The 14,522-nt window shown below is 44.2% G+C and overlaps 1 protein-coding gene across 15 annotated transcripts in view; it reads left to right on the forward strand.

Moving 5' to 3' along the window:
- ubr5 (ubiquitin protein ligase E3 component n-recognin 5) overlaps positions 1-14,320 on the forward strand; it is a 65,711-nt gene extending 51,391 nt beyond the window's left edge. For 7 of the 15 annotated variants that reach the window (XM_063198884.1, XM_063198886.1, XM_063198885.1 and 4 more), the window contains 23 exons: positions 29-160; positions 1,393-1,671; positions 1,910-2,178; positions 2,644-2,855; positions 3,293-3,526; positions 4,173-4,246; positions 4,418-4,501; positions 4,769-4,941; positions 5,137-5,250; positions 5,912-6,171; positions 6,636-6,756; positions 6,912-7,257; positions 7,472-7,559; positions 7,811-7,955; positions 8,295-8,425; positions 8,651-8,711; positions 9,173-9,372; positions 9,666-9,750; positions 9,869-10,024; positions 10,419-10,532; positions 10,851-10,995; positions 11,526-11,611; positions 13,580-14,320. In XM_063198884.1, the coding sequence (XP_063054954.1) occupies positions 29-160; positions 1,393-1,671; positions 1,910-2,178; positions 2,644-2,855; positions 3,293-3,526; positions 4,173-4,246; positions 4,418-4,501; positions 4,769-4,941; positions 5,137-5,250; positions 5,912-6,171; positions 6,636-6,756; positions 6,912-7,257; positions 7,472-7,559; positions 7,811-7,955; positions 8,295-8,425; positions 8,651-8,711; positions 9,173-9,372; positions 9,666-9,750; positions 9,869-10,024; positions 10,419-10,532; positions 10,851-10,995; positions 11,526-11,611; positions 13,580-13,792 (3,722 nt within the window). In that variant the 3' untranslated portion in view covers positions 13,793-14,320. The remainder of the gene's footprint in view (positions 1-28; positions 161-1,392; positions 1,672-1,909; positions 2,179-2,643; positions 2,856-3,292; positions 3,527-4,172; positions 4,247-4,417; positions 4,502-4,768; positions 4,942-5,136; positions 5,251-5,911; positions 6,172-6,635; positions 6,757-6,911; positions 7,258-7,471; positions 7,560-7,810; positions 7,956-8,294; positions 8,426-8,650; positions 8,712-9,172; positions 9,373-9,665; positions 9,751-9,868; positions 10,025-10,418; positions 10,533-10,850; positions 10,996-11,525; positions 11,612-13,579) is intronic. The other 8 variants (XM_063198897.1, XM_063198898.1, XM_063198890.1 and 5 more) reach the window with 7 other exon arrangements.
- Positions 14,321-14,522: the final 202 nt, after the last annotated feature.

A 14,522-nucleotide genomic window follows, 5' to 3' on the forward strand; every position in this document is an offset into this window, starting at 1 on the left:
TCTTTCTGTGTCTCCCACCTCTTCTCAGGAAGTGACATGGAGTTGGATCTGTTGGCAGCTGCCGAGACTGAGAGCGACAGTGAGAGTAACCATAGCAACCAGGACAATGCCAGTGGGCGGAGAAGCGTGGTCACTGCGGCGACAGCTGGATCTGAAGCAGGTACTAGCAACCCCTGTCATGGAGTGTTCTGGAAAAGGGAAAAATAAGTACTGGAAAAACAAGACTATTATTACCATACTGCCATGGTTACCATACCACCATGGTCTGCACACAAGATGTTGATTAGTGAATTTGTGTTGCAATGCAAGGTTGTTGTTTTTTTTTTGCAGTGATAGTCTTAAGTTAGATAAATAAGACACAGATCAGATTGAAGCATCCACTGACCCCCACTGTTGGAGTTACTATCTTTCTCAGAGTTTATGTTTTGCTTTGTGTTGCAATGCAATTTTTTTTTTTGCAGTGGTAGTCTTTAATTACATAAGACACAGATCAGATTGAAGCATTTACTGACCCCCACAGTTGGGGTTACTAGCTGTCTCAGAGTTTATGTTTTGGCACGTCTTTTTGTGTGCGTGGACTGCAATTTCTAGAATTTAGTTCAATGCCCTCTATTTCATTTGCAGGCAGTAGGGTGTCTCCGGCATATCCCATATTTGGTATGGGCCCCATTTTGTCCTAATGCATATTCTGACAGGACCAGAGTGAACACGGCAGTTGCACACAAGAGTTTAATCTGGAGATGTGCCCTCATCAGATTACCAGTCCACCCCACCCCACCCCAACCCACCCCCCACTTCAACCAATATCATTTGCTTTCTTAACCAGTAACTCAGGCACTGTTTCCTTTTTTTAAATTATTATTATTATTTTTTTTATTTTTTTTAAATCTAACAACCTTATTTGGGCTTATTGTTCATGCTAACCATTGTGTGTTTGTGCTTACAAAATTGAAGCTCTTACTAGTATGAATCCAAAAACATGGGTTGTCTCCAGATTTGTCCTCATGTCCAACTAACTCCACATTTTTAATGCAACGATAGACACATACAATTACACAGACGTGTGCGCCACATTAATCCACACAAACTTGTGTTACCGAGCTTGGCAATAGTGCGAGCTGCTTGTGTGGCTTGTTTGCAGTGTCTAGACTAGTGTCAAGTGTAGTTAGTGAGAGATGAGGGGTTGGCATGATGTACTAACCTTCAGCTCTCGTTCTGGGATTTTTTTTTTTGATGCGTTTGGCTACACTGACACTCCCCCCTCTGCCCTCCTTTCCTCCTTATTTCCCTTCACCATCCTCCATCTGTATCACGCTCCCCCCTCACTACCTCCCTGTCTGTTTTGAATTTCTTTTCCTCCTTCCACTCTGTCTTGTCTGTCCCCCCCTCAAGGTGCCAGCAGTGTCCCGGCCTTCTTCTCAGAGGACGACTCGCAGTCCAACGACTCGAGCGACTCGGACAGCAGCAGCAGCCAGAGCGACGACGTGGACCAGGAGACGTTCATGGTGGACGAGCCCCTGGAGCGCACCACGGGCACGGCGCACGCCAACAGCGCTGCCCAGGCCCCGCGCTCCATGCAGTGGGCCGTGCGCACCACGCCCAGCCAGCGCGCCTCTGGCGGAGCGCCGTCTAGCACCTCCACGCCCGCAGGTCAGACGCGCACACACGCAGGTCAGACACCGCCGCACGCTCGCACTCTCACTCTTCATCTTGGCCTTGTTTTTTCACTGTTTACTGTTATTTATCATACAGTAGCTAATTTATTGGATAGATTTTCATGATTTATGTTTACTTCTGCTTATGTTTTGGTGATTTTGCTTTTTTTTTAAAGAGGTTTTTGTTGGGCCATTGTGCACACTCTCCAAAGTTCTTTAATCTCTTCACCACCCCCCCACCCCCCGCCATGCAGCGAGCTCCACAGGCCTGATCTACATCGACCCGTCCAACCTGCGGCGCAGCAGCGCCATCAGCAACAGCGCGGCGGTGGCGGCCGCGGCCCTGGAGGCCAGCAACTCCAGCAGCTACCTGACCTCGGCCAGCTCCCTGGCCCGCGCCTACAGCATCGTCATCCGCCAGATCTCCGACCTCATGGGCCTCATCCCCAAGTACAATCACCTGGTCTACTCCCAGTACCCAGCCGCCGTCAAGCTCACCTACCAGGACGCAGTCAACCTGCAGGTAAGCCTGAAAACCAGTCCAACAGGCGGACAAAAGATGCGTCCGTCTATGCACTGCCGCCTTGTGGACACGGGAGGGAATTACAATTCAGAGAATGCGTTTCAGACAAAGAATGCATTTCAGACTGATGGATGGACATATACTCTTATAGAGTTGTTAGGACGTATCTAAAAAAGGGTGCTTTTTTGCTCCCGTCCCTGTTATAATGGAGATATGCAGACCATGTTGAGGGATGAAATAAATCTGAAGCTGTGTATGATGTGATTGTATTTTTCCCCCTTTTTGGATGCAATGGAGTTGGAAAACGCATAAGACACATAAAATATGTAAATAAGATTGAATGAAGACTGTTAACAGCTGGATGGCAGAGGGCATGAAGGGGTGTTTTTATCTGTGGGTTCTGGGCTAATGGGATATTCGAAACAGGAACCAATGTGATGTCTGTCTGCCCTTATCTTTCTCCAGAACTATGTGGAGGACAAGCTGATCCCCACCTGGAACTGGATGGTGTCCATCATGGACTCCACAGAGGCCCAGCTGCGCTACGGCTCTGCGCTGTCCTCCGCCGGGGACCCGGGTCACCCCAGCCACCCGCTGCACGCCTCCCAGCACGCCGGACGCCGAGAGCGCATGACCGCCCGTGAGGAGGCCAGCCTACGCACGCTGGAGGGACGCAGGTACGGTACACCACGGTTAGCTCTTGTGTGGCAGAGACATTCACTTAATACAATACACACACAATAGAGTTTTTAAAAAAATATTAAATTGTTTATTAATTTAATTAGTTGTCATCACCTAGTTACAGCTATTTGGTGAAGACCTATTGAAGGTTAATGCAGGTAGTGTGTGCCAGGACTGTGTATTCCTGTTGTGACTGTGGTAGCTAGTGGCTTGAAGGGCAAAGTAATTAGATCTAGAACATCATCACCATCAGATGTCTACTCTGTTTTCAAATTGTATGGGTCAGTAATCACTAGGGCACAGCAGATACAACCAACAGGGACATTCCATCATAAGAATTCCTATCCAGTGTGTGTGTTTTTGAAGTGTGAAGCGGTTCAAGTATGTGAACTCTGCTAAGTTTTTGCCTCACACCTCCCTCCTCTCTCCCCAGGCGTGCTGCTACGTTGCTGACGGCTCGTCAGGGCATGATGTCAGCGCGGGGTGACTTCCTCAACTACGCGCTGTCCCTCATGCGCTCGCACAACGACGAGCACTCGGACGTGCTGCCCGTGCTGGACGTGTGCTCGCTCAAGCACGTGGCCTACGTCTTCCAGGCCCTCATCTACTGGATCAAGGCCATGAACCAGCAGACCACGCTGGACACCCCGCAGATGGACCGCAAGAGGTTGGTGTGGCTTCAGCATCGGGCTTTAAGCCTGGTTTAGACTCGTCCTTCAGTTGGAGGACACGCACTGTCAGCGGGGGGTAGCGGGCGGCAGATCAAGTACTCAAACAGCCACCCCACCCCCTCTTTTAGCGCTGAAAAGACCCCTTGCCGCGATCAACGTATATTTCTCCCAGGCTGAATTGTCTGCTGCTGTCCCCCCGCTGAGAGTACATGTCCCCCAACTGAAGGAGGAGTCTAAACCTGGCTTAAGTCAGGGTACTGCAAGGGCATATTTTGTCTTATTTATCAGGGGTCTGCAAGATGTTATTTTTGGAATTAGCCAGAGGCTACCTTTCCAAGTTTTAGAAAATGTAAGTTTCAGCTAACTTACTAAAATCGTCTAATTGTTTGTCGGCAAATGTTCAGATAAGGAGGAGGCATGTTTGAAGTCTTTTTCATCCAGGCCACTGTGTAGTAGACTCGGGCTCTAAAAAGAAGTCCAGTTGCCAACACATCCCATTGACTTTCAAAGGGACAGAGCAGTACAGGACGGGCGAAAGCAAAATATGGCAGCAGCTTTAATGTGTCATACCAGGTGTTAACTGCGTTTTACATGGCTATACAGCATTTCTGTGTAATTTTGATATTTTCACACTTTCTTTAGAAATCGAGAGATTCTGGAACTTGGTTTGGACAATGAAGATTCCGAACATGAGAATGATGAGGACACCAATCAGAGTAAGTAAGACAAGAGTGTGCTGCATGCATCCAGAGATACAACTGCATTAGATGCTGCTGTTTGACCAAATCTGAGTGAACATTTTTGAGTTTGACGTGAAAGTAATTTAACCATTTAACAAAACCAAAACAATAACAAGCCCATACTATTACCGAACCACTTACTGTTAGGTGTTGCATTGGAATTCCAAGAGGGACACAAGAGGAAGGCAGTTAGGCAGAAACGAGGCAAAAAGAAGCACACATCTGGCAAAGGTACCGTAGAGCATAGGTAGACTGGAAACCAGCCCTTTTGATTCCTAAAGATGTGTGTTGACTGGGTCTCTGAGCTTTTTTTGTTTGTTTGTTTGTTTGATTGTGGCTGCTGCTATCCAATTGTCTTTTTTTAAGTTTGTGAATTGCATGGCTTGACTAAAGTTAAACTCTTTCCTTTCAGAAGTCTTCCAGGCACCCTGGATGAGCTTCCTAGTGCGGTGCTGTGGTCATGTCTCATGTTCTCATCTGCTTTGGTGTTCCTCTTAGGTTCCACACTGCAGGACAAGGATGATGATCCGGTCCCCGCCGAGACGGGGCAGAACCACCCCTTCTTCCGGCGGTCCGACTCCATGACCTTCCTGGGCTGCATCCCGCCCAATCCCTTCGAAGTGCCCCTGGCCGAAGCCATCCCATTGGCCGATCAGCCCCACCTCCTACAGGTCAACACCTTACCCAAAAAAACTGTTGAAAGTTTTGAGTTGTGCCTGTTGTGTGAAAATGTGTTGTGCATGTGGTGTGCATTGTGCAACTTTTAACGGCAAGAATTTTGGTTGGGTTTTCACATTTCGTTATTTGTATGTTATCAGTTGTTTTTTTTGTTTTGTTTTGATCCTTCTGTGTCTCTTCCCATACAGCCCAATGCCAGGAAGGAGGATTTGTTTGGCAGGCCAAGTCAAGGCCTCTACTCCTCAACATACATGGCCAGCAAAGGCTTATCTGACCTCTCAATGGACAGGAACTGCTTGGAGGTGACTTATAATTATGTTTTTTTCTTTATATATTAATTATCAGGGCTCTAAATTAACACCGGCCAAATGCTGGTGGAACTTTTTAAAATGTATTGATGTGACCAAACTTATTTAATGTATTTATTCAATTATTTATTATTATTGTTGATTTGAGGCAAATTATATTACCTGTACTGGCTATGAAATAGCCATAGTTGCATATTTGGCCATGAATACAAACAAACAAACAAACAAGCCAAATGCTGGTAAAAATGTAGTTTGGCTAGTAGAAAAGAAAACTTTACTAGCCAATTTAACCGAGTAGTGAGAGCGTGTTTGGCTAGTAAGATTAACATCAATCAGCCATTTTGGCTAGTTAAACCATTTTAGCCAAAGCCCTTTTTGGAAAATGTGCCCTCTGCCTATTAAAACCTAAATATCTCAGCCTCTGAAGCACATAAAAACATGAAATGAGTTCCATTTAAAAGCTAGGACCCTCATTTTGCATTAGAATGTGTTCATTCAGCTCTGACATACCCACATTTTTTAGAAAACCGCTCAAATCTCAAGAACCTGAATGCAGCATATATGTCGCTCCAGGTCAAAATGGGTTAAGGAAAAAAAAGTTAATTTAGAGTCCTGTTAATAATCATATGCTCTTTTTTTTGTGCAATATCTACAGTATCGGTACCAAACCATACTAAAACGTAATGACTCGTCCACCCAGATCCTGCCCACGAAGATGTCTTACTCGGCCAACATGAAGAATGTGATGAGCATGGAGTGTCGTCCCCGGGGCGAGGAGCAGGCTGCTGCTGACCATGAAATGGATACCTCCAAGCCCGGCCCCTCACCCCACGACCTGGCCGCGCAGCTCAAGAGCAGCCTGCTGGCTGAAATAGGCCTTACCGAGAGCGACGGACCCCCTCTGCCCTCCTTCAGGTAAGCCCAGGGCCAAGAACCGCTCACAGGGAACTCTTGATTGCAGATGTGAATGGACCTTGGCGATGAAAAATGAAAATGAAGTCTGCACACCAAGCTCCCGTTTCTGTTATTTAATGGGATGTATCAGGCAACGTCACCTTATTTTTCATGTGACTTTGCTAGTCCTGCACCCAGAACTGTTTTGAGACAGATGAACATGTTTGTTCTTTGTTATAATGGCCTTGGCCACCCATTAGAATAGCCGTGGAACTATCGGCATTTACCTCTTTGCATTGTTAACATGTTCCTCAAATTGCAGTATGTCCTCTTTCAAATTGGAACTTTTTGATTGTATTTAAAAAAAATAAGTAGTCAAAGCCATCTAAATGTTCAAAACGGCTTTTCAATGATTAAAAATAGCCTAATTAGTGCGTCTTCGATGCCTGAGAGCTGTTTGACATAATGTGTTTTCTCCCCTCCAGACCCCACTGTAGTTTTATGGGAATGGTGATCTCTCATGACATGCTGCTGGGCCGCTGGCGGCTCTCTCTGGAGCTGTTTGGAAGAGTCTTCATGGAGGACGTGGGTGCCGAACCGGGATCGGTGGGTTTAGGCTTTTATCACTATTAAAATACATGTGTGTGTGTGCGTGTGGTTTTCTTTTAAGGGCAAAGTTTGTTGTTGACTTCACATTTTTGTCTTTTCATTATTTATATATATATTTATATATTAAATGTTCCTCTCTTTCATCCTAATAGATTCTGACAGAGCTGGGCGGCTTCGAAGTGAAGGAGTCCAAGTTCCGGCGGGAGATGGAGAAGCTGCGCAACCTGCAGTCGCGGGACCTGGCGCTGGAGGTGGACCGCGACCGAGAGCAGCTGATCCAGCAGACCATGCGGCAGCTCAACACGCACTTTGGCCGCCGCTGCACCACCACACCCATGGCCGTGCACCGCGTCAAGGTCACCTTCAAGGACGAGCCGGGCGAGGGCAGCGGCGTGGCGCGCAGCTTCTACACCGCCATCGCACAGGCCTTCCTCTCCAACGAGAAGCTGCCCAACCTCGACTGCGTGCAGAGCGTCAGCAAGGGAATGCAGGCCAGCAGTATGTTAGCTCTTGCTTTCACCACACAGTGTTGTCTAGTTTCTGTGGTTAGCAAAAAAACAAAAACTATAGTTGGTTTGTTTTGTCTTTTCAACTGAACAGTGGAAAATTGTTTGTCAGCTGGCTGAATAGCAGCATGATTAAAGCACTCGCAAAGCAAATTCGGACTTATATGTGGCTTATCACGATTTTGCAATTGCTTGTATTTGTGTAGATCTGATGCAGCGGTTGCGGAACAGAGATCGAGAGAGGGAGAGGAGGAGTGGGGGGCTGCGAGCTGGCTCCCGCCGCGACCGTGACAGGTGAGTGTTCCTCGTAACTGCGTCAAAACGTTTACATGATAACAAAAGAGTTGATTTATCTGCAATACCTGTTTCACCTCTCCTTTTTTTGTGGTATGAGCAAAGAATTAAGATCCTGCATGCCACAAGATCACACATGTTTTAGAAATGAGAGAGGAAAGGATATATGATTTCATTTTTTCTCGTTTTTTTATGACCTCTCACCTACCATTTGATTAACTATAAATATGTGGTGCTATGTTTTGCCCCAGGGATTCAAGAAGGCAGCTGTCCATTGACACCAGGCCCTTCAGGCCGGCCTCAGAGGGGAACCCCAGTGACGAACCTGATCCACTACCCGCACACAGACAAGCGCTGGGAGAAAGGCTGTACCCTCGCGTGCACGCCATGCAACCAGTATGTGCCACTTCCTATAGCATCTTCGCTGTCTATTTGTGTGTAAATGTGTACATTTTATCAATTGCTAGCTGTTTGACGGTCAACATAAACAGATCACTTGGTCTTGTTGCCATGTAGGAAGAGGAATGAAGATGAAACATTGGTGCATAGAGTGCCTAATTATGACAATTACAGTTTTTATTGTAATAATGAAGATCCAGAAGTGAAGAGAGGTTTTATTCCATCATTTGCAATCGATGTCCAGTAAAACCAAATTGGTTTACTTTAATCAACGCATATTGATTTTGAAGATTACATTTCCACACATTAAGAGGGTTTTTATTGTGTCTGTTGCAGGCGTTTGCCAGCAAAATCACGGGGATGCTTCTGGAGCTGTCCCCCGCTCAGCTGCTGCTGCTCCTGGCCAGCGAGGACTCCCTGAGGGCCCGCGTGGAAGAGGCCATGGAGCTCCTTATTGCACATGGAAGGTAAATCCAGTCGCTTCTTACTTATCCCTCATTACTTTTTTGGGACTAACCAAAACATCAGAAAAAACTCATTGAGGATTGTTTTTCATGACATGAGATGCTAATATTTTAAAAAATATATACATTTCATTAAATCAAAAGGTAGTCAAACACATATGGTCAATGGTGACTACAATATTGAAGCATGCCATGTGTCCTGATTGTTATCTTGTTGATGTTCCTCAGGGAAAATGGTGCTGACAGCATATTGGACCTAGGTGTCTTGGACACCCCTGAGAAAGCACAGGTAAGCTTTTTTGCATGCACAGCTTAAGGGGGTATTTCAGAATGCAGGGTAAGATGCTTTTCATGAGGTAAACCAGATAAACTGTTGATTCTTTAGCCTATTATGATTTTTCTAACAAAAGTAAAACTTTTCCATCACAACATTTTCCACCAGCTTATCTGGGTTAGTGAGTTAAACCACTGCATTCAAAAACTCCCATGTTGTGTTCTTATTGGTTATGTCTTTTTCTCCCTTTACTGGGCCTTATTCAATAGCCTGGTCTTAACATTCCCTTGTACTAATTTTATTAATAATTGGTCTAGTGCTCTCCAGTTTAGTAAAGCTTTCAGGTGGGATGGGAGAGAACTGACCCAGACTCAGTGAATGCCATAACTTGTAGGCAAATGATTTGGAGAAAACTAAGTGATGGTGAAGGCCAGGCTACTAATGGGAAGTGCTGTGGCGTGATGACAGAAGTGTAGTCTCCGTCTCCGTCCCTGCAGCAGGAGAACCGGAAGCGGCACGGCTCGACCCGCAGCGTGGTGGACATGGAGCTGGACGACCCTGACGACGCGGACGACAACGCGCCTCTCTTCTACCAGCCGGGGAAACGCGGCTTCTACTCTCCGCGGCCCGGCAAGAACACCGAAGCCAGACTCAACTGCTTCCGCAACATCGGCAGGTTGGTATCCTCTCATGTCAAACCCCACTTCATGTTTGGTTTTGGAATGAGGACTAGCACTCTAATGAAACATTATATGTATATTTTTTTATATGTCACTTCCTGGTCCTGTGTCTGTATGCATGTCGTCTGTTTTTGTTTTTGTGCAAGCTGTATGCATGTTACTGCTATAACCCATGAATTTCCCCATTGTGGGATAATAAAGGGCATACCTACTTACTGACATTGCTATAGGATAAATGATCTTGATATGATGTCTAAAACAATCTCTCTCTTTTTTTTCCCTTGTCCAGGATACTGGGGCTTTGTCTGCTGCAAAATGAACTTTGTCCTATTACCTTGAATAGACATGTCATCAAAGTGCTGCTTGGAAGAAAGGTAAGATTGTGTTTATTTTTGTAATCTTTTCCTTGGCCTTCGGCCTTGGCCTGTTTTCAGATGCCCTGTGATTTCCACTAGGTTGCGTATTCATCATCTCTGCTGTCCTCTTCTGCAGGTGAACTGGCATGATTTTGCCTTTTTCGACCCGGTGATGTACGAGAGCTTGCGGCAGTTAATCCTCCACTCCCAGGCTGGGGAGGCAGAAGCGGTCTTCTCAGCCATGGACCTGGCCTTCGCCATAGACCTCTGTAAAGAGGAGGGGGCTGGACAGGTACAGCAATAATAATAATAATAATAATAATAATAATAATAATGATGATGATGATGATGATGATAACAACAACAACAACAATACTTTTGTAATAAAGCGCCTTTCAAGACACCCAAGGACATGTAACATTGTATCTGTACAGGAATGTGTCTGTATGTAAGGTGTGTGTGCTTGTGGAACTAGCAGCCATAAGCCTCCAGGAAAAGATGTGTTTTAATGTGTTGTTAAAATGTGGCCAGAGAGCTCTGTTCTCAATGTTCTCATTCACATCTGTAAATAAACATGGTCAGTTGCTGAGCCAGCGAATGCATGCAAGCTTCTTTCTTTTCATTTTCAGACTGTTTTGTGTTTACACAGTTCTCTCTTCTTGTCTCCTTCTCCTAAAATCCTTCAGGTGGAGCTTCTGTCTGGTGGGGTGAACATGCCGGTGACCCCTTTGAATGTTTATGAGTACGTTAGGAAGTATGCGGAACACAGAATGTTGGTTGTTGCCGAGCAACCTTTGCATGTAAGTTTGAATGCCTGAATTTTTACCACATTGGAGGCTAATGGTTTTTATAAAATACTGTGGGCCTTTACTTGCACATAATGCACCCATTATTTGTTGTCATATTTTTGTATTATTATTCATTTTAATCCTATTTTTAGCTTAACACCAATTCTGTCCAGGGACTAAAGATGAAAATTAGCCTTGTGGCTATAATCTGGCTCAATTGTATATTGTGCACGGTCCCTGATAAATAAACAATTAGTGAAAAATAAATGAAATGAGTGCATTGTCTTTGGATGGCAGTTGTTGATGTGAGTGTATGTTGGTGTTCGGCAGGCGATGAGGAAGGGACTTCTCGATGTGCTGCCCAAGACGGCTCTGGAGGACCTGACGGCAGAGGACTTCAGGCTCCTGGTCAACGGCTGTGGGGAGGTCAACGTGCAGATGCTCATCAGCTTCACATCATTCAACGATGAGTCTGGTGAGTCTCGATTTGCTTAAGTCAACGCAGACTTTTTTAGAAAGTGTATACAAAGATAAAGTTGTTTTATCCTTTTCCATGAATATTATGTTAGTGGCTTTAAATCTCATTATACTCTGTGTAATAGACAAAACGTTCTATTCTGAAGTGCTCACAATACATTTAAATGTAATGTACAATACATCTACAAACCACTGCACATGAACTGCTGGTCACGTAATTAAGTGCGTACACAATGTAAATATAATGTACAATTAAACTACTAATAAAGCTTACTGCACATGAACTGCTATACAATGAAAACCCATCTGGTGGTACACCGACACAAAAACAGACTGCAAACAGCAAACAGACTGGAGAATAAAGTGGATAGCAGCATCCAAGTGGTAGAGGAGATATTGGCATATATTATGGATGTCAACTGCAAGTAGTAAAAAGCCTGGTATGTGTTTTTTCCCCCCACATGTCTGACAACCTATTTCAATGTATGTTTTTCTCTTCCATTAATGTTGTATTTTGTAACATTGCAGGGGAAAATGCAGAAAAACTGCTACAGTTCAAGCGCTGGTTCTGGTCCATTGTGGAGAAGATGAGTATGACAGAAAGGCAGGATCTGGTAAGAAAAAAGTTTTGTTTTAAAAATGAATGAACAAATGAAATAGTGCAAGAAGATTACATAGGCCTAAAAAAAATAATGTTTTGGTTCCGGTTGCCGACCGACCCTATCATTTTTTGTGCGACCCAAAATATTTTTTTTTAGTTTTTGGAATCCTCAAAAAAATATCGATGTTTTTTGGAGGGTTGTTCATATAGACAAGACACAACACGTTTCTTCATTCCCATAACTCGCCATCTCTCACTTTCTACCTGCCTGCAAGTTACTGAATTTGCATCGCATGACTATCCACATAGGAGCAACATAAGCGCGCGTCACAAGTGCCGCCCGGCTTGATATTAGAAAACCCCAAATGTCACTGCAGAGTTGCGCAGCGCACCTATCGGTCACGTTGTTGGCTAATTATTATGCTACAACATGCTAATTGGTAGTCGTTGTAGCTCGTAAGTTTTTAAATAACTTGCCTCACAGCGTTCTTGCAGACTAATAGGCTGCGATGTAGTTTGGGAACCTGGCGGAAATGCCTGTCAAATGATAAGTCAATCGCCTTACCTCAACACCCGACACGGACACAGCCTGACCACCTGCCTCGAAATGCATCACACAGAAAACATGAGTATCCACGATTTTTGAATGTATTGATATGGTCTCGTCGTATTAGAAAAGGGCTTCCATTCAGTCACGCTGCATGTTGGACGAGATGCATAACTTGTTACAGCAATTCTAAAGTAGCACTGTATCAATACCTTGTAATTGTAAAATAAGTTAATACGAGAGAAGGGAAATGTTTTGCCCAAGTTTCCCTTCATTCTTTCATTTACCACAAGGCCTTGTTAACCAAGAAGTCCGTTGGCCCGAGCCCGTTATTTTCTTGCCCTCTCTCTGCTTGTCCCTCCACCATCGCGCAGCAGCAGGGCGTCTGTCACGGTCTCACTCTCCGCACCTCCTCCAAATAATGAAATAGAAATTAACGATGATGTCGCCACAAATACGACTGTTCGATGAAGACCTAGGACTACTACAATTGCCTACAATAATGATTTAATGGCAATGACGATGTTGCCCCTCGATCACATTCATATCGCCTCAGGGGTCTACATCCTCGCGTAAAACAAAAAGTGTGTAAATAGAATGTTTCCAAGCCAGAACCCTCATCCCAAGGAAAATATGGTCTACAACCGATGATGGAAAGGAATTAAAAAAAAAAGAAAACGGGACATAGCCTACAGGAGCTAAAATAGCAGTGTCAGGCAACTGGCAGCTGGACAGGTATTGCCAGAAACGGTAGGCTGTATGATCATATCCTCATTTCGGTGACGGTCAGTATCTTGGCTCATTAATTCTTATTATATTTCATTGTAGCTTTAGCAGGCCACACTCCACTATCGTCCTTGGCAAAGTTTATGACGAAATCTGGCGCATATGGGGTGTTGGGTGGGTCGGACATTAAAAAAAAAGGAAAAAAAAATTTTTTGAAAAAAAAAAAAAAAAAGTTCCGACCGACCCATGACCAAACCTGACAACCAACCGGAACCAAACTCTTATTTTTCTTAGGCCATATGTAGTATCAGTACTTGCGTAATACGATTCTTTTTCTTCTATACATTTTTGTCAGTACTAAAGATACAAGTATTTTATTTCTATACAATTGAATATTGATGAGAGCATAACTATTCAAACCAAAGAAGAATAGGTAGGACAAAGGCCGCAAACAAGAGGACTGTAGTATTCTATGCCAACTGGTCTCACTTGATAAGGTCCCACCTTTTAAAAAGTTTAGATTTTTTTGTGTATTGATGTGAACAAACTTATTTAATGCATTTGTTTATTTATTTCATTGTTGGTTTTTAATGTGGCAAGTGAGCTGTATTACCTGTATTGGCCATGATATAGCTACAGCTGCTTAACAAATGAAAAACAAACAAACAAGCAAGCTAACTGGTCTCCACTCTGCCTCCACTCCTCCAGGTATATTTCTGGACCTCCAGTCCCTCCTTGCCGGCCAGCGAGGAGGGTTTCCAGCCGATGCCCTCCATCACCATCCGGCCGCCAGACGACCAGCACCTGCCCACCGCCAACACCTGCATCTCCCGCCTCTATGTGCCACTCTACTCCTCCAAACAGATACTCAAACAGAAACTCTTACTAGCCATCAAGACCAAGAACTTCGGTTTTGTGTAGAGGTTGATGATGAGAAAAAAAGAAAACATGTTTACTGTTGTGTAATATTACTAGTTCCATTTTTGTAGATTTATTTTTTGTCTATACAATTTTATGAAATTTAAAGAAATGCTGTCGCATCCCAGGCGGTAAATTTTGGTCTTTTGTTGAAGCAGACGGCTTGTTGTTTTATTTTATTTTTTGTTTTATTTTTTTCTTCCTTTTCCAGAAATAATATACATTCCTGCATTGGCTTTGTGAAAGTTGAGCCCGCAGCACCCAGTTCCATTGGCTTGAACTGTGTAATGTCATAGGAATCATCTGGTCCGACATTAAAAAAATAATAATAAAGTGTCTGCCAAGCCCCAGCCAAAGATGACAGCAGAAAATATTTAACAAAAAATGACACTGTGATTATGGTTTTGTTTTCCTTCCCCTTCTGCCCATGACAGAAAACTTATCACTGAGAGATCACAGCTGCCTTTGTGGAAAGTCATTTTTCTTGTATAGGGGGAGTAGGGAATTTCAGAATAAACTTGGATGCAACTACTTCCTTGTGTTTTTTTAATGTCCATTTACTAGTAGCCTATTCCACCATCGACACCAGGAAGATACCAATGTTCTACAAAATGATGAATACTCATTAGCACTGTTGATATGAGACTAAATGAATTAAAATTATACAACATGTCGGTGTGGCCATGGTCAATATTTTGGTCATAGATCCACCAGCCCACGAAGTGATGTGGCA

This window comes from Engraulis encrasicolus, chromosome 5 (genome assembly GCF_034702125.1).
Source record: "Engraulis encrasicolus isolate BLACKSEA-1 chromosome 5, IST_EnEncr_1.0, whole genome shotgun sequence".
NCBI classification, from domain to species: domain Eukaryota; kingdom Metazoa; phylum Chordata; class Actinopteri; order Clupeiformes; family Engraulidae; genus Engraulis; species Engraulis encrasicolus.